This window comes from Falco rusticolus, chromosome 1 (assembly GCF_015220075.1).
Source record: "Falco rusticolus isolate bFalRus1 chromosome 1, bFalRus1.pri, whole genome shotgun sequence".
NCBI classification, from domain to species: Eukaryota; Metazoa; Chordata; class Aves; order Falconiformes; family Falconidae; genus Falco; species Falco rusticolus.
Window position 1 is genome coordinate 100,995,708 of NC_051187.1, and position 19,013 is coordinate 101,014,720.

The window sequence follows — 19,013 nt, forward strand, 5'->3', positions numbered from 1 at the left end:
AACACCACACTAACATGAGAGTTCCTGTGTTACTTAATGCTATCCTTTTTATTTATTCATTTATACACAAATTTACAGAATGAGCACAGACCATGAGGCCACATCTGTAAAAGGGAAAAAGGATCTGTGTGGCTAACCCTCCAGGAGGCAGCTCCTAAATAACTACTGCAGATTGTGTAAGTCCTGGAGTCACTCTGGTTTCTCTTTTCTTTTGCAAAGCATGAGACTTCCACGTGTTGTTCATATCCTGTGGTGAGAGAAGAAAAATATTCTCCTGTGAGCTGCCTTGAGTCAAACTCTGTTTCAAGCTGGAATGGCTCAAGGGTTCACATTAGCATCACCCTGTCCTTCAGTTCATACAGCTCTGAGCGTCTCAAAGTGCTGGCTGGTGCCTGCCACCACGTTATCAGCAGCCGTTGCTTTGGAGTAGCCAGGTGGCATGCTGTACTTGCAGCATCGTTGGAGCTCTGAAACAGACCAGGACACCTTCAGCTCTCCTGTTTCACTCTGCTCCTGTAGCATGTGGCAGAATGACAAATTCAGACCTTAATCAGAAAGTATATTTAATTAATCAGAACTGCAGCTGTGCACACACACACACACAAGTTTAATTTTTCCCAGACAAAATTTTGGCAATCATTTGGCAATCTACACGATCCCGTAGAAAGCAGTCTTTCTCACCATTGCTGTACAGAGGTATCTTGGACCAGAATTGAATTTAACAAGCAACAAAGACCTCCCGACCCTTTGTAATCCATAGAAAAGGCGGCTGGTGCCATCGCCAAACCACTGTTTGACATTGGTTAAGCCTGAAGGTCCTTTCTCCATCTGCTGAAGTCACCTCACCACATCAATGACGTATTTCCCACCACCAAGAATCACCTTTCTGCTGCAGCACTAACAAGTATCCAAGGGCAGGGCCAGGCTTACAGCTAGGTTACATTGAAGTTGCAGGTCAACTTTTTGCTCCAACTACTTACCTTTGAAATACACCAAGTTTGATTTGGCACATGTGTCTAAGGTCTTACCAACTAGTCTGGACCAAAAAGAAGATGGGAGTGGGTGGATCTTAAAGGACAACATGTGGGGAAATCATCTGCAAGCACACACACACAAAAAAGAACGGAGCTGTACAACCCCATACATGTTGTAAACTTGTACTGTTTACTACTTTCTCTGCAGTAAATCTTGGCAGTAAACTTATGTTCATCTGCACATCAACCTTCCATGCAAAACCTTCTGCTTCTATTGCATGATTTTTAAGCTGTATTTGAGTCCTGTTCTAAATTACTGTAGTTTTCCTTGCTTTAGCATAGCTTAACACCTTTCTTTCATTATCTGTATTTGCTGCATGCAGAATAGAAAGGATCCTCAGAAGAAGCACAAATAGTCTTTTTCTGCCTTGTGAATTTTTCATAGCCAAAATATGACTTCTCAGTACCAGGTAAGCAACCCCAACCCCAAAAAACTACCACCTGAGTTGTAGGTCTCTATTCATTTATCCAAGCACATAAGTACAGCATAGTCTCACATCTTATGATGGATATCGTAATCCACCAGGTTTGAGCCGGCCATGGCCTGAAGATGAGAAATGCTGTGCAACTATGAGACGAGTGGTGGTATAAAATGCAAACCTGCTGGCTTGAGTAGATCGGTTGTCCAAAGCCAGGACATGCGTGACCTGAGAGTCCTGCAACAGCAGGGGCATGGACTCATCACTGCAGGCTCTTCCTGCAGTGTGGAGGTCTGCCTGCATTATGTGTCTGTGGGACAAACAGTGCCAGACCCACTTTTCTTTCCCCAGACCGAACAGTGGACAGAAATGAAACAAAACTTTAGTGTTTCTGAGAGGTAAGAAAAGTCTGAAAGGGGCCAACTCTCATTAGGCACTTCAAGAAGTTTTAGATACGCCCACATTTTAGGAGATGCTTCTTTTTCATGGCCTCTCCAAACTCTGTTAGCCTTATACATGCCAAGTGCACCTGAGGATGGTTTCTCCTAGGTTCCCCTGTTTTTCCTGCTGTCCCAACAGCCCGTGAATACCGTGGTGCAAGAAACCGGTGTAAAGGAGGTCCTAGCGCAAGTAAGCTCCACTTGAGACCAATGGGATGGTGAGTGTGGGGAAGCTGTTGCTACCGCAGGTGTGGAAGCAGTACTCAGAGCTGGCAGGAGACTTGCCCAGTGTCAGGGCAGAGGTCTGCAGCTGGCCTTGGTCCCTCAATACAGGCAAGAGCATGAGGAGTCCCCTCCTGCTGTTGCAACATCATCTTTTCCTCTGTGCTGGCAAGCTACTGACACCCCGTCCAGGTCCTTGGATATAAGCAAGTATCTCCACTGGCTCTGGACGGAGCAGCACGTGGGTCCAATTTAAGGAACATCTTGCAGCATTTCTCCGCTCATCTCCACGAGTCTGTTTTTCTGTCAGTTTGTATACAAACAGTCGTCAGGGCAGTTACATGTCTCTGCGCTGCACTTCCCGTGTTGGTGTGTGCATAGTGAAAAACGCCCGTCCCGCTGGGGCTGGGCCCTGCAGTCCAAGTTCTACTCAGCGCTGTGGTGGTGGGGGAGGAAGGGAAAGAGAAGAGCATCATCTAATGAGTTCTGAGAACTGGGAAAGAAGGCCCCTGAGCCCTTGTGTGCATGAAGCCAAACACGTGTAAATAGCCACGAGCTACGGCCTGGTACCTCCTCCGTGCCTATCTCCTTCTCATCCAACCGTTCCAGCAAAACAGGCATGATTTATCTGCTACTTCAGCAGAAACCACAGGCTAAAAGAGGAATTCACACACTTGGAAACAAGAAAAGAGCAAACCCTGGCTACCACAGATCCCCAACTGTCAGGGGTAGCTTGTTCCAAACACAGTTGGTCACATGTGCTTGAAGTAAAATTTCCAACAGCTGGATAACATGACACGTACTCCCAGGCAAGGCAAGCACTCCTAGGGCTTGGGGCTGACTCGTGCAGCTCTGAAAGCTGAAGCGCAGCTTGTTTTGGAAATCCTCAGAAAGCCTGTTCTGCTGTACTGCACGCCTCTGTGGAGAGAGGGAGAGGCGGCACTGCACAGTGTGTCTGAGATGTAAGGGATTATCAGCATTTGCTTTTGCTGGGTCTTTGGCAAAGCAGTGGTTCTGCTTGGTCCTTAATCTTCTGCAATTTGTGCATCCACAGGGACTGTAAAATACTGCTTACCTACCCTTTGGCCTTGCTAGCTCAAAGACATTAAGAACTTCATGAGCCAGATCTTTTGCTGACATAAATCACTGCTGGTCTGTGGACTTCTGTGAAATTTCCAACTTGCATCATACTGAGGCTTGGCTTTGCATTCAGGTCGGCATGGAGAAGGCATTCTGACATGGATGTGTTAGGTCAGAGCACTATGCCCACAGGAAACCTCCCAAAGACAGCAGGAAATGGGATGAAATGAAAGACGTCTGCCAGGCCGCATTTGACCCTGACCTTCCCAGCTCCTTTTGCAGAGGGAAGATTCTTAAAATCCTCTTTGGAGCAGGCGATGTGCCTGATTCACCTACATAGCCTGCGGGAGCCACATGATCCTTGTTAGGTCATTGTCTTGGTTAAAAACCAATTCTGTCCTGTCTGTGCAGACAAAACTTTCAACCACTGGTAGGCTAAGATGTGGAGGTATGGTATAGGTTAGGACTGAATTCTAGCTGCATGTAATTTTGTGTATTTATTTCACACACTTCATTTTGTAAAGCTCTTTGCAGTCCTCCCATTCTAACTTCCTGACAGAGCCACTTCATCCGACTGTTTTATTTGCACTGAGAGCAGAATGAAGTGATATAGAAAGTAAAAAAATATACTGTAACACCAGTACATATTCAATGTTAAATTTGTTCAGAACTTAATCTATGACACATGACTACACACGGGGAATGCTGACAGCAATCTGCAATGCTCAAGTCCTTGCTATAAGAAATAGTACTTGTACTAAGGCTGTTCAAAAATCTGCAGCAGGGAAAGCAGAAATTATTTGTTTGATCCCACAGCAGTGGGACTGTGTTGTGACCCGATTTAACAAGAAAATACTTGATAATTCTGCATGGAGTCCTGTCATTCCAACAAGTGATTCAGCATGGGAAAACTGTCTGTTAGAAGTGACAAGGAGAAGATGGATGTTAAAGAGATCAACTTTGCCAGTTTACCGCTGGTGTGACTGACGCAGGATTCTTCCTGTATTTTATCATGCATGAACAAGAAAGACGTTGACTGAGAGATGCAGTATGCCAGCCTTTACATCCACAGTAAAACAGAGATCCTGCTATGGAAGCTTGCAGTAAGCTGTGCTTTTCCAATAGCCACAGTTCTTGCCAGAGAGAAATACAAACAATGTGTTTCTCCCTTAAACTTTTCTTTGGTAGCCCCTCTTGAATCAAAGACACACTGTTTCACCTCCTGGTAGAAGGGACTACTTGCTGGAAGACAGAGCATCAGGGTCTGGTGGCTGGAGCACTAGTTGTGCTGCTGGGAGGTTTACATACCTAAATAAATCATGACAGGATCATTGCCCTCCTTCTCACCTGTATTCCCCATGCATCAGGCCTGCTACCGCACTCAAGTCCTGTGCCCTGCAGTGCCTACGCCAACAGCATTTCTCACGGGGAGGTTTTTGAAGAGCCCATACCTCTGCATTATGCTGGCAGGATGCCTAGCAGCATGAGGAAATCTCATCAAATTAAAAACAGACCATGGAGCAGTGACTGCTGAAAGGGAAGTGTAAATAAGATGGTCAACCTCAGAAATGAGATAGTTACTATGAGGGAAAAAAAAAAAAAAAAGAGCATCTTGGGAACAAATGGTAGGGTTCCAGGTAATATCCTCTATGCAGCCCCATAAAACATTAATTTAATAAAAGCCACAAGGCCATGGCAGCTTGCTGCCAGTCACAAATGCATACTGACTCATGAACAATTTATTTGGCAGGTGATGGGAGAAATCAGTAATTTCTGGGGGATTTTTGTCTTGGTGAATTGCTCACCCTCTGACCACTTCCGTTGCAAGCCAAAACTGTCAGATTCTGAAGGAAACATGTTTGGGTTATTTTTGTCATAAGGCATGGGGCACCTCTGAACTGCGTTTTATCTTTCCACAGTTGGACAGCCTTATTGACTCACTGCTCCTGTGATTGATGTGATGATGGGAGACAGGCTTTTGAGAGCTCTAGCACATTACTTGGCTAGTAAAATGTAACTTAACACGTTCTGAGAGAGAATCCCGAGTCTGGTCCTAATTTGAAGTCTCCTGAGGTCTCTGATGCTCGAGAGCCCTGTGTCTTGAGCTTCCAGGCATCATAGTGGTGAATGCAGCCCGCTGTAAATTAAAGCTGCTCCAACTAGATGCTATTAAAACAAAGCACTGAACACACAAACAGTGAAGAAAAGAATAACCAGTTTTATTTCAAGTCCTTGTAACTGCTTGTCACATAGAGCTTGTGGAGAGAACTCCAGAAAGGAAACAAAGAAATAGAGGCTAGACATTTATTTTTAACTTACGAGATAATTTGGGTTTATGCAGCTTGTCATGTGACCAGCATTTTTCTTCACTGAAAATTCATGCATCTTTTTAGCCTTCAGATAATATTTTAAGATTATTAGGCACATTTGAACTTCCTGTGAAAATCTGAAACCACAGATGGAAAAATCTGAAAGATAATATTCTTGCAGCATAAAGTGATGCTTTCTACAGTGCCTCATGTTCACTGTGAAGGATCCAGATTATGCTTCAAACCAAATGTCTGCTCTATATTTAGTTTTGCAGAGTCTATTGTAAATCAGTGCGTTTTGGCAGTTACCACGTGCACAGCCCCAGAGCAACAGTTTGGATCTATTGTAGCCAGTTTCCAACACTGAGAAAATGGCTGAAACACGGGGTGCAACAGCTTTTAGATGGCTGCTGATTTAGAACAACGTCCAACGTTCAGCACCCCTGGTAAAGAACCCTAAGAGTTATTTAAAAATAATTTAAAAAAAGGACCCCAGCAGGCTCCCGGTTAAACCTCCTCAGAGTGGTACTCGACACACACTGACTTCACGGACAGTTTGAGTACCAAACCCCAGCGAGGAAGCGGCTTAGAGGAACGTAAAGGCAAGCTGCCTGCCCCCCCGAAGTACGAAACGCTTAGGGAGCCACGGGTTTCGTTTTAATTACGCGTCTTCATTGTCAGCGTGGAATAACGTACACGTAGCACCTCGCAAACAGTTCTGTCAGCTCTTGCCGGCTTGCGAACTTCGCACAACCCAAGCTGAACCCGGGCAGGGCAGGGCAGGGCAGGGCAGGGGACGCTGCCGCTCCCCCGGCGACCACTCCACGGGTGGGCTGCAGCCCGCGGCACGGCGGCCTTTCGCACCTCAGGGGCCGTAGCCTCTCCCCGCCCGGCTCTGAGCCGCTGCCCCCCGCAGCCCCAACCCCGCGGCAGCGGCTGCCACACGGCGAGAAGCGGCCTCCGCGTCGGGAGCCTGCCCCGCCGCCGGGCCGGGGCCTTCGCGGAGGGCGAGGGGAGGCTCCCGCCGGACCCGGCCGCCGGGGACCCGAAGCCCGGGTCAGCCGCGGGCCGCCGGCGAGGCCGCCGCCTGACGGGGAGGCGCCTGCGGCGGGGGAGCGGGGCGGGGGGGCGGCGCGGGGTCGCCATTGCCTAAGTTGCGGGTGGCCGCCGAGGCCGGGCGGGTGAGGGAGGCGGGCCGCGCCACACAGGCGCAGAGGGGCGCGCCGAGCCCGCCCGGCCCCGGCCCCCGCCTCAGGCACCGCCGCCGCGGCTGACGGGCGGGGAGGGTCGGGCCGGGCCGGGCCGGGCGAGCCGCGGCGACGGGCGAGGGGCGGCCATTTCAGCACCGCCCGCGCCCGCTGAGCGGCAGGACGGCAGCGCCTGGCCCCCGCCTGCCCTCGCCGCCGCGTCCCGCCATTCTGAGGCCCCATGGCGGGGCCCGTGCCCCGGGGGCGCCTCGGTCCGCGCGGCCCGGCGCCGCCGCTGCCGCTGCTGCTGCTGCTGCTGCTGCTGCCCGCCGCCGCCCCAGCCCCGGAGGGGCCGTCGTGCCACGGCGCCTTCGACATGTACTTCGTGCTGGACAAGTAAGGGGAGCGCGGGGGGACGGGGACGGCGCCGCCGCCGCCGCTTTGCTCCGGGCGCGGCTTTTGTTCCGGCCGTGCGCACCCCTCAGAGCCACCGCGGGGCTGAGGGGCCGCCCCGGGCCAACGGCCGCCCCGGGCTAACGGCCGCCTGCCGCCGCCGCGCTGCGCGGGGAGGGGGGGGCGCGGGCGGGGGTCGGTGTGGCAGCGGGAAGGAAAGTTTTAGGCTCTCGCTGTGGCGGGGGGTTTGGGGGGGGGGCGTCGGGGTTGTGGGTCGGGGTGGTTTTGACACCCGCCCCCTCCCACCCGCTTGCGTGGAAACTTGCGAGGATTTTGGCGAGGGCGCCGCTCCTGACCGAGGGCACCGGGGAGCGCGGTGCTGAGGCGGCCCGAGCGCCCGGCGGCGTCTGCCGCCCCTCCCCCCGGCAGCTGCTGCTGCCCGCGTTGTTGTGGTGCCGCCGGCGCGGCCGCACGCGCCCGGAGCGGGGCAGGGGCAGCCGGTGCCGCTGGGCCTGGCGGCGGGAGCCCTCACGCGTCTTTCACTTCGGGGTGCTGTTTAATGCCTTCGCGCGACAAAACGTGTCAAAAATCACAGGGGAGTGCCACCGTGAGCCGGGGTTGGCGGTAACTTGAAATAATTAGAAGAGCAACTAGTCCTGTATTGTCTGGTTTCTCATTGAAGTGGTCACCCTTCCTTGCCGGGCTTCCTTAAATAAGGCCTACTAACGTGCTTTTGTTTTCTTTTCAGGTCTGGGAGCGTAGCACAGAACTGGCATGAAATATTTGATTTTGTAAATCAGCTGACAGAGAGATTTGTGAGGTGCGTTTTGCTGCGTGTGACATTGATAATACTGGGATATGTTGAAAAGACTTCTATAAGCTCAGTAGATACGTTTCATAAACATGTTAAGAGTTTGGCTTCTAGTGCCCAGATTGCTGGAAAATACTGGAAACTTTTACTTCATTTTCTCATGTCTGGAGCTCAGTAAAAAGGTGATAGTATGCATCTTTAGATACTTGATCTCTGAAACTACTCTCAGACGTGATTTGATGATTTTTTTAAACTTTTCTTTCATAAGCCACGTGCCTGATTTCTGATGGAAGTGCTTTTTGTGTATTGCTTTTAGAGCTCTCTTTAAAATAGTCTGAATGCATGTCTGTATATATGTAAATACATGGTACAGGGCAAAAGGAAGGGAGCATCTTTCAAGCTCAAGAGTACAGAAAGATTATGCCATGTTAACGGTATATTTTGTTGTACATATGTGTAATCAACTTTGCGACTGGCTAGCAGTATTGTCTGGCAAGTATTGCTGCCACAGAAATGGCTCATGTAAATACTGGCTAACTATACTCTGATGAGGATTACTGTGATGCAGCAATTTGCTTTTAAAAAAACCACACTGAGAAAACAGAATAAAACAAAGGAAGTCCCCAAAAGACAGAGACATAGATGTTGTGGTAGTTTTTGGAAAGGAAAATGAAGTGCAGTGGGCAATTAAAATCTTGCCTTGCTAATAAAGGGATACAGTTAGGCTTGCATAATTAAATATTGCTTACATTCGTCTTGTGAAAAGCAAATCTTCTGTAAACCAAGTGGGTGACACAAGCTTTTGAGAGTTATTTTGTAAGCTCTAGAACAATAAAAGAAAAAGAGCCTGTGGATACCAGAGCAGCACTTCTTTTCAGTGAGTGGTAAAAACCCACATTTACCCCACTGAAAGGGTGGTGCTTGTTCAGTATAGGTCTTTCAGTTCATCATTTTTTTACAGCCAAGCGATGCTCCCTTTTGCAACAGTTGTTTGTAGTGGTCTGGCTGCATTATCTGAAATAAAGCTATTGAGTTGGCTGGCCACTCTGCTGACCTTTCACAACACCAAAGGAGGATCAATTATGGCACAGAGCCAGACAGTCCAACCTGCAGGCATCTCGCTCGGCATCTGGGTGCTGAGCGCTCAGCCTTATGTGGCACAGACCCTTCACAGCATGACAGCTGTTGGGCTCTTGTGGGAGCCTGAACGGTGTATCTCCCTCTGTGTTTCCCCAGTGGGGCTGGAGTGCCCCTGAAGGCTGATGAGGCTTTGTCCTGCCTTCAGGCCTCAGTACACTTTTAGAATAGGGCACAGAGTTATTTTGCCCTTTCTTAAATTGAAGAGTAGTTGTGGGAGGAAGGCAAGGAACCGCAATTGGTAGCAGTTTCCTTTGGTGCTTCACCTGAAGAATTAATTCATGATGGTGTGTCTGCGCTGCAGTTGGACTTGCCTGTAACTGCGTGTTGCACTAATAGCGCTGCATACTGATTATTTTGGTTCTGAAAGGGCTGCCCCTGGCAGGGCGATCATGTCAATGGGTGTGTTCATACAATCCTCCTCCCTTGTCACAGTGTCTGAGTGCTTGGAGAGGGGAACAGAAACAGGATGTCTTGTGAAGAGGATAGTTTTGTGGTTGTCCTAAAGACAAGTTAGCTAAATCGTAACTTCAAGGTTATTATGCACAGAGAGTTGCATCTCAAATAGGGGAGTCTTACCTTACCTGGATTAGGTGGTGACATGATTACCAGAGACTGTGATTGCAAGTACTTGCTTTTAGTTTGGCAGCTGCTTGCAGCAACTAAGAAGATTGATAATCCCATGGTTTAGAGTATAATTGAATTTAGAACATTCAGATTTTTATATTGAGAGCCTGAATGAACAGACTGCAAGACTGAATCTTAAATCCAAGATCTGTGCAGTTCTGTGCAAATACTAGCCCAGTACTTAATTTCCATGATGTCAATAATTTTAAGTTGCTTTATCAACAGAAGTGAACTGAAAATGTACAGTCATTCATCTTTACAAGCGTTGCGTCTTTACTAACATTAACCTGATTAATTAATGCTCATACACATAGACTGTGAATTATAAAATTACTGAATATATTGACATTGCCATGAATAAAAACTAAAAGCAGGTAGGAGAGATGTTGTTACAACTTGCCTTGGGGAAGTTACTGTCTTGGGCTTTCAGAGTATCAGTTCTAATGCATTTTCCACTGATAGTTGGATAAATATAGTTGCATACAATTCCTTGTAATCTTGTTGCAAGAGACAGGTGGGCTTTCTCAAAAAACACTGAATTCCTTCATAAAATAAATTTTTACAGTATTGCATGTCATAATGACATTTCCCCACGTAGTTTTATGGAAGTTGATCTTAAGCGTCACACCTGTTATATCACCAAATGAAAAACATACTTGTTCTGAAAGAGTTTGTCATGCAGCTTTTTTAGAGATGAGTCAGTCAGAAGGCACTGTTTCTTTTATGACCAAAAAGCACAGCTTGAAATTTACAATTGTCAGGATCAGCCTTTAAATAGGGGAAACTGACTTTTGAATGTGTCCATGCCTAGCACCCTGGAGCAAGAGTGTACCCAGAGTCTATGTCCCTGACTTATTTTTATACCAGTACCCATAAAAATATAAAAGGATGCATTACCTTCTGTACTTCGGTAGGTTACGACCTATGAAGTTCACTTTCAGTTGGGTCACATGAGATCTTAACGTGTCTTGATCTGGAGTCTTGTCAGGCTAGGAAGAATAGTAATTGCACTGCATCATTCTCAAAGCATCTGGGTAAGGAGTAGATGGGCAGAAATCCTTTCATTCCTCTCTCATTTTAGATTTGTAGTTCAAAAGTATGTTCTTTGGAGGTTGGAGGACTATGATACTGATGAAGCATGAATAAGTGAATGGAATGCTGTGCATCTGTACATTTCATTTGTCTAAAAAGTGTTTTTTTTTTTCCTCTTTCATTTTTTTAAAAGCCCCAAGATGAGATTATCGTTTATCGTGTTTTCCACCCAAGCACACATCATTATGCCATTAACTGGAGACAGGTTAGTGCACTGCTTTTTTAATTCTCCTTCTCCCTCCTCCCGGGCAAGGGCTCTTATTGAATCAGAGAAACAGTAACAGATACGGAACAATAACTGATACTTTTAAGTGGTGGCCAGTCATGAAGCCTCTCTGCAGAGCTGGATTTAATTTTGTGAACATATTGATGGATAGCCTAGTAAAAATGAAGGAGAGGAATGATGGGAAATAAATTCTTGGTGTGAACTCTGCCACCACTTTGCAGAACAGTTACAAGTAATGTTTTCATCTCTGTGTGAGACTGCATCTTCTTGGCACAGCAGGAGAAATTATTCTTGCTTTTATGTTTGTAAAGCAACATCTGTAGCTGTCTTTGGTATTTTTTCCTGTCTAGGTAAAGAATACAATGGTAAATTAAGGTTGTCCATAGTCTCATGTAAGGTAGATATTTCATTTTGCATTTTCAAATCATGACTTCAAGATCGGTTTTGGACGGTGGAGCTGGTGCCACTTGAAAGGTGTGAGATCGTTCTGGCACTGTGATGATGTATGGATGTGCCTTCCTTTCAGTTGAAGTTTTCAAAGGTCACTCTGGTTTCTAAAGCAGATAAGAATTAGCAGCTAGGATAGGTCAAGGATAGGTGGGGGGAAACAGAAGGAGAAAACCAGGTGGAGAAGAGATTGTTGCAAAATTATCTACTGAAATCACAGGAATTGGAAAACTGTACTGTGGAATCAGCGCTTTCAGCAGAGGACAGTTGCACTGTGGTCAGAGTCCTTCAGTATACTTTCAGCCTTGTCAAAACCAACACGACCTCCCCCCTCTCTCTCTCCCCCTTCTGTCCAGTAGCTAGCCATGCTGCGCAACTTTTGGGATTTCGGACATGTGGCTAAAACATTTAGGAATCATTTTAATGAACTGTGGTGGGATGGACGTGAGGTAGTCCTTCCTTTCTTGCTCCTTTTAGCAGGGTCAGTGCAAAACATAGTCTGCGATAGTCAGTTGGTTTACTGTGTGGTTTTGGGTTTGTTTTGTGGTTTTTTTTAAAAAATAATACATAATAGCAAGTACAAGACTTACTGAAGAGACCTGTCATTGGAAACAGACAGATGTGTCACGCTGCAGAAATGTATGATGACATCCTAGAAATAGGATGTCAAACCCCCCAATTTTAAGCCCCTCCTGTTATAGCATTTAAAGAAGTCATCTGAACTTGAGAATGGCCAAGTTTTCACTTCCCTCCACCCGGACTTGGATCTGCTGTCTTCAGGGAGAGAGAAGGTTATGAGCCATTTTTCCAGATGGCCTGAGAGAGGTCAGGAGAGGACACTTAAGCCTGTTCTGAGTGCTCCTGAAGTCAATGACATCCTTTCTCTCCATTTCAATAGGCCCTTAATCCCCATCAGTGGCCTATTCCTTATCAAGCACGAAGAGTCAGCACTGATAGCATACAGACCACTTGGAATGCTTGGGCAGAACTCTGGAACCCTGCCACAGAAACACAAGGGCCTTTTTCATTGCATGTCTGTGGCACGTTTAAAGCCATGGAAAGAACTGCATTTTTCTCAGAAGCCTCATTTAAAGCATAGCAAGAGCTTTCTTGAGTTCTAGTGAGTTCCTTTTGTGGGACTTTTCTTTAATGCAGGGTTTGCTGATGCTTTTGTGAGCGTGGTAGGGGCAAGGGAATTACTACCCTTACTGTTTATAAGGAGAATGAAGAAGGAGATGTTAGTAACTGTGACCATATGTACACAGGTAAGAATGGATAGGTGCAGCTGGAACAGCTATCCTTTTAAATATTGAAGAAGTCAACTGAGGAAAATGACTTAGAATGTCTAACTCCCATTGTTCCAAACAGGAGATGAGGATGCTAAGTACAGTGCAGTTTTGGGGATGGGTGTGTGTGTGTGATTATGGGATGTTATGGCCTTGGGTTTTTTATGTGCGTTTTTGACTTGCAGAGATGTTTTCCCCCTTGCTTGCTAATTCAAAAATGTCAGGAAACTAATTGGTTCCTAGCAGTTAGTTCAAAGTAGGGAAGTCTTTTTGTTTTGAAAGCCTTAGGCTTCTGATTGTTTGCACAGAGTTCTTGTTGGTTTTTACTGCATAATAAAGCTGTGGATATAAGGAAACCCACACCATAGCATCAAAGCCCCCAGATTACCAAATATTTTGTGACTATGAACAGTGCTATGTGAATAACTCTGGAAACAGAAGTCACTGTTAACCACAGTACACTCAATCCTATCATAAATACATAGAATAAAAATAACACCCAGACGGAAAAGATTTCTCACAAGGGTTATATCCCATTTTAGACATACATGTTTCCCCCTGTGAAGTTTAGCTGGAAACTGTCTGCTAAGTGGTAAACAGAGATCTGTGCATTCACATTTGGGGCTCAGTTTTGCTACTAGTTTTGAAAATAAAGTTGTTTGGAGAAGTGGATACATTTACAGATGTAATCCAGATGGTGCACTGTTGTTCGCATTCTCTTTTGTCCAACTGTATGCTGGCCAGCAGAATTTCAGGTTTCTGTGGACCTGTTTCTGCAGCATTTGACCGACATCCACAGCTGGGACTAGCCCTGCTGACTCTGCTTAGGTGAAACACCAGTTGGAGCTAAAGAAGATCATATGAATGAAGGTGAAAAAATAGGACAGTTAAGCACCTGGTATCTGACCAACTGTACTTTACTGTGCTTGCTCGTCTGGTGGAGCATGGACTATTCCTTTATTGCACAGAGACATTTAACCTAGCGAGACATTCATGCGTTTTTTGCCTCGGTCACATAAGCTAACCTTATACTTCAATTCAAAGAAGCTTGCCAAAATAGAGCCATCTGCAGAGAGTGTGTTCTGCTGCGTGTATAAAGTACAGCCACTGTTGTGGTTTATCCCTGACTGGCAACCAAGCACCATGGAGCTGCTCACTCACTCCCCCCATCACCCAGAGGGATCTGGAGGAGAACTGGAAAAGAATATAAAACTCGAGGGTTGATTTAAGAACAATTTAATAGGTAAAGAAAAAGCCATGCATGCAGGCAGCGCAAAACAAGGTATTAATTCACTGCTTCCCATCGGCAGGCAGGTGTTCAGCCATCTCCAGGAAAGCAGGGCTCCATCAGGTGACAAATGCCATAATGCCAGATGTCCCCCCCTTTCCTTCTTCTTTCCCCAGTTTATATACTCAGCATGACGTCATATGGTATGGAATATCCCTTTGGCTAGCTTGGGTCACCTGTCCTGGCTGTGTCCCCTCCCAGTGTCCTGTGCCCCTCCAGCCCTCTCGCTGGCAGGGCCCAAGAAACTGAAAAGTCCTTGACTTGGTATAAGTATTACCTAGCAATACTAAAACATCAGTGTGCTATTGGCATTGTTCTCACACCAAATCCAAAACACAGCACTGCATCAGCTACTAAGAAGAAAATTAAGTCTATCCCAGCTGAAACCAGGATGGCCACTGACATGTTTTTCATCTGGAGCCCGTGCAGGAGCCCTGAAATTTGAAGCAGAACAATTATTATCATTGTATTGAGCTCTCTGTAGTGTTTGAGAGGTGCAGAAAGTAGGAACGTCCCCCAAATCATGCATCTGGGGAGGCTGATGCATGGGGCTTACTGTCACCAGTATGATAGCTCTGTTCATCGGGGATGTAACTGTAACACTTTTTTTTAAAGAACACTTCCTCCCCCCTCCCCCCTGCCCTTGTTTCACTGACAAATTTTGTGTTCCTGTTACTATACTTCCTTCTTAGCAGCAAAACCGAAGTACCTGTTTTGTTTGCCTTTATTTGTTAGAGATAAAGTAGCCTCACAGGCACATAGCCTCTTTCCTGATGATGAATATACGCTTATTTGGAATCACAATTTCCCTGCCAGTGCTCATACTCTCAACACACTGAAAAATGATTCAGGATTCCAGCACTTCAGTAGGTAGAATGCAACATGGAAAAGAAATAGGAGATACTGTTCCCCACCCAGAAGAGCTAAGAATACTGCCACTTAAAACTGCATTTTGTACAAGGCAGCCCCTTGCCCAGCTGAATCGGGACGATCTGAAGCTTGTGTGGCAATTTTAGCTGGTTCTAACCTCTGCAGCACTGATGTACAAGCACAAAATTTTCTCCCTAAAAAAAATCAGGGATTGGAATGGTTTTTAAGATTCAGTCCTCAAGCATACTTTGCTTTCAAGTAATAAGCCTGCCTTTGTACGTGTTGAAGATGCATCTATTTCCTTTAAGGCAAATTATTGTCCCTTTCTGTTAAGTGTTCTAATCGCGTCTCTGAGAAACTAAAGTGGCTTGTGTTTCGTAACTGGTCTGTAGCTTTATCGTTGGTCCTCTCAAACAGGGGTGTGATCTCCATCCTGCTGCAGTAGAAGAAAGTATTACCTGTCTTCCACTGCCAACAAGTGCTGACTGTGGCCCTGTCTATGCAAGGAAAGAAGGCAGTGCCTTAACAACATCGGTAGCCTGACCACTTGGCTGCTGACAGCACTGTTTTTAGCATTGTGTCAATTAAACTTACTTAAAGCAAGACATAATATTGAACAGCAATGAAGACAAAACCAGTTGGGTTGCTTAAATAAAAGCTTGCAGCTTGGCGCAATGGAGCTAATGCAGAGAAACCTCTTCTGTAAACTGGTGATGGTTACCTTGGCATAATTTGAACTTGGAAAGGCAAACATCTTAGACCTGAAAGTAAATCTGAATTGTGGAGTGTGCTCAGGAGAAGTTGCTACATTTCAATTTATGCTAAATTAATTTCTTCAGATATTTGCAAAGCTGGGCTGCTCTGTAATCTCTCTTCGCTAACTGTCTGTTTTCAATTCTAAATTCACTTACGCAGTTCCCTGCCTTGGGAAGGCACTGAGAGTACAAGACAAGCTCAGCATGGACTTTGGCCTGTGCAGGGAGCAGTGTTCGTAGATAGGCCCATGTGCCACAGCACACAAGCCCTCTGCAGCCATGGTGTCTAGTGCTGATGCAAGGTCCCACTCCCTGAGGCAGAGCACAGCAGAGCTCCCCAGAGAAGTAAGAGCAGTGGACGCTGCTGAATCTGCTGCCAGAACCTCTCTTGACCTCAGCCAGCCTGGGATTACAGCTGCAGCCCCTGTTCATGGACTAGCTAAAAAGGGTCCACGGAGCAAAATGATTGAGAGCTTGTAGCTGTGGTTGTGTTTGGCTGGCTGCTGCTAGAAGAATTATCTGAAGTTGTTACAAAGATTAAAAGAGAGAATAGACAGGATAGCTATTAAAAATTAGATGTGCATTTTCTAAAAAAAGAGAGATGTGATGCAGTGCATATGCTGAACGGGGAAAAGATTTTACATGTGTACTCATTCAGCCCAAACACAGACAGGCTGCAAGTTGCTGATTTTGTTTTGCTTTTTTGCCTCTGTTCCTTGTCTGACTTACACCATGAAGCCAGTGGCCCTTCAGCCTTTATCACTGTTACTGAACTGTATTGCAGCAGTGTCCAGACACCCAGGCTGAGGTCATGGCTCTGTTACTGCAGTACTGATGACTTTTAAAACCAGACCACTTCTGTGGATTATTGTGGCTATAAAAAATTGTTACAGAAACTAGAGAAAGGAGAATTTTGAGACACTGAAGAATGGGAATGAGGGCTTCAGAGTGCTATGGCTGACTGACTAAGGAGAGTCGCATTATCAGAATGATTCAGGCAGATGCAAGCTCTTGTGCCCACCTTCCAAACCAGCTGGTTGTGAGCTCTAGTGTGGTTGAACTAACCTCTCCTGCTGTCTGGTGGGGCTCATTTGCTGCGACCCTGAGTTCCGCACCCACATTGGCCTTGTGATACCCAGACTAGGACTCAGTCGTACCTGACCGTCTTGGAGCACAGGTGGAGTTTGTTCACATCTGGCAGGGCCTATCTAGTACAGATGTGCCCAGAGGGAAAGAGATGGTGACTGATTAAGTGCAGCTAAAAATGCTCATGCTGCCAAAGATTTTCCTGGAACCCCTTGTAGGCAGAGGCCTGGAAACACCAGAGATTTCTGTGTGACCCGGTCACAAGACATTTCAGATAAATAAAACTGAACTGATTGTACAAAAGCTATTTTTGCAAAATGAAATCTGTTTCAGAAAAACTGGGACTTCAGTTGCAGCTTGTTTCTTGGCAGCAGAACACTTAACGCCTGTGATGCGCTGCCACTCATTTCTGGCAAGCACTAAGTATGTGGTTTATAATCTGCGTTCATACATAATCAGTTTTAAGTTGTTTCTATAGATGCTGAATGTAAAATATTTGGATCAAACAGACTGTATTATCTTACGTAACTTATTATCTTCCATACATTCAATGCCACATTTCTCTTCCCACCCCACCCCCCTTTCCGATTGTATCGGTTGATCCTGTGATTGGGAGCTTATTACAGCTATGGATTGTACTTTGGAACAGAGCTTCTAAACATAGAGGAAGCCCATCAGTAGAACAAATGACTAGTGGGTGGCATTCAGGCAGAGCAGCATATGCATTCTTTCTCATTTTGTTTGCCCTAAGGAAAGCTTTCATCCATTATGCGATGTATTTTCCCTCCATCTCCTCACCTCAGCTGGTTTTCCCTTTGTGACCTATGTTTGCTACAGCGTTCTATATATTCTGGCCCAAATTTTGCCCCTACTTAGTTTTTCCTTGTCCTTTCCTCCCACAACTTTCTATGGCCTTCACTAGAATTTTACTTGCATAAGAGAAGAGTGAAGAACTCCCAGATGTGATTATTTTGGTAAAGTCTCTCTGCCTGTTTTTCCCCCTCATGTTGAGTTCACTGGGGAAAGTTCCTTTTGTGCTAGCTAGCAGCTACTCCAGTCTTACCATCATAGTTAGCATCTCCCAGTCAAAGATGGATTTATTCGCCCATGAGAAATCATGGCACAACCTTATCCTTCTGTTAAATAACTGTGACCTGTGTGCCAGTGTGATGTCTTGTCAAAGGTCACATAGAGAGGTAGAGACAGCCAAAAATTAAAAAAACTATCCTTAATTGTAGTCCCTTTTCTTTGATATGAGAGGTGTCTTGCAAATGCTGCATTTGCCTACTGATACTTACTCTTTAAGGGAGATGATGTTAATTATTGTGATTCTGTCCTACCCCATTAAATACCTGCATATTGACCTGGAAGGTTTCTCTAGAAATAGAACTGCTGTTTTAGGGGATTTCTTTTTTAACTGCAGCATGATTGGAAGTGAAGTTGGTTTAAAAGAGCAAAGTAGACTTAATATAACAGAATTTCCATGGGGCTGTTTAATGCTGAGGCGTTGCCACTTCTTTGTAATATCTACTCTGTCTGAAACATTTTACTAGATTCTAGGTCTTTGACTCACTGAGGCATATTGTGTTATTTAGGTCTAAGAGATCTGTTACCGCAGTGCTGTTTCCGTTGCAAATACAAAATCCGCCTCCACGTGGTATCTCAGCTAAATGCTGTATTTTACAGATTTTAATTTCAGATCTTCTTTATGGCAAATAAAATTTTTTCCATCAATAAACTAACCCCTTTCCCCACTTCACATCACGCCAACAGTCTTTTACCCTTTTGTTTTCAGAGAGAAAATCAAGAAAGGTCTTAAGGATTTGGAGGAGGTAAAACCAGCAGGTGACACATATATACATGAAGGGTTAAAACAGGTAGGTTTTAATCATCTTCCTGCAATCAAAATATCCTCTGTTCTCACCCTTTGGATAAGAAAACCAGCAACCTGTAACATAAATGGGTTGATCATGTGCCTCAGACTGTTAACACTCAAATCTTTTTGGTTTCCTAAGTAGTTCCAAGATTGCTCAGATACTATGCAAATCCCATGCAGAAGATTAGCCATCACAGAAAATTGCCATATGGAATTTCTTTGACTTGATCCTTCGCAGGAGAGTGGTTCTTTGTTGTGAATTTAACAGCTAACACAGCATACCAACTACATGGTAAACAGTCACATGCAGCTTTGTAGGGCTGCGAGTCTTAACAGTGCCTTCTAGAACACGTGCTTATGAGAGTTTACTGCACAGATCAGCATTTTCAAGACAAATGGTCTTAATTTTGGAATGTCTTAGTTATGGA

General features: G+C 45.7%; 1 protein-coding gene across 1 annotated transcript in view; it reads left to right on the top strand.

The window, feature by feature from the left end:
* Nucleotides 1-6,763: 6,763 nt before the first annotated feature.
* The window catches only part of ANTXR2 (ANTXR cell adhesion molecule 2), a 120,144-nt gene continuing 107,894 nt past the window's right edge, over nucleotides 6,764-19,013 (top strand). Inside the window, exons 1-4 of the mRNA XM_037391869.1 lie at nucleotides 6,764-7,087; nucleotides 7,833-7,904; nucleotides 10,885-10,956; nucleotides 18,505-18,586. Of these exons, the coding sequence (XP_037247766.1) occupies nucleotides 6,933-7,087; nucleotides 7,833-7,904; nucleotides 10,885-10,956; nucleotides 18,505-18,586 (381 nt within the window). The 5' untranslated portion in view covers nucleotides 6,764-6,932. The remainder of the gene's footprint in view (nucleotides 7,088-7,832; nucleotides 7,905-10,884; nucleotides 10,957-18,504; nucleotides 18,587-19,013) is intronic.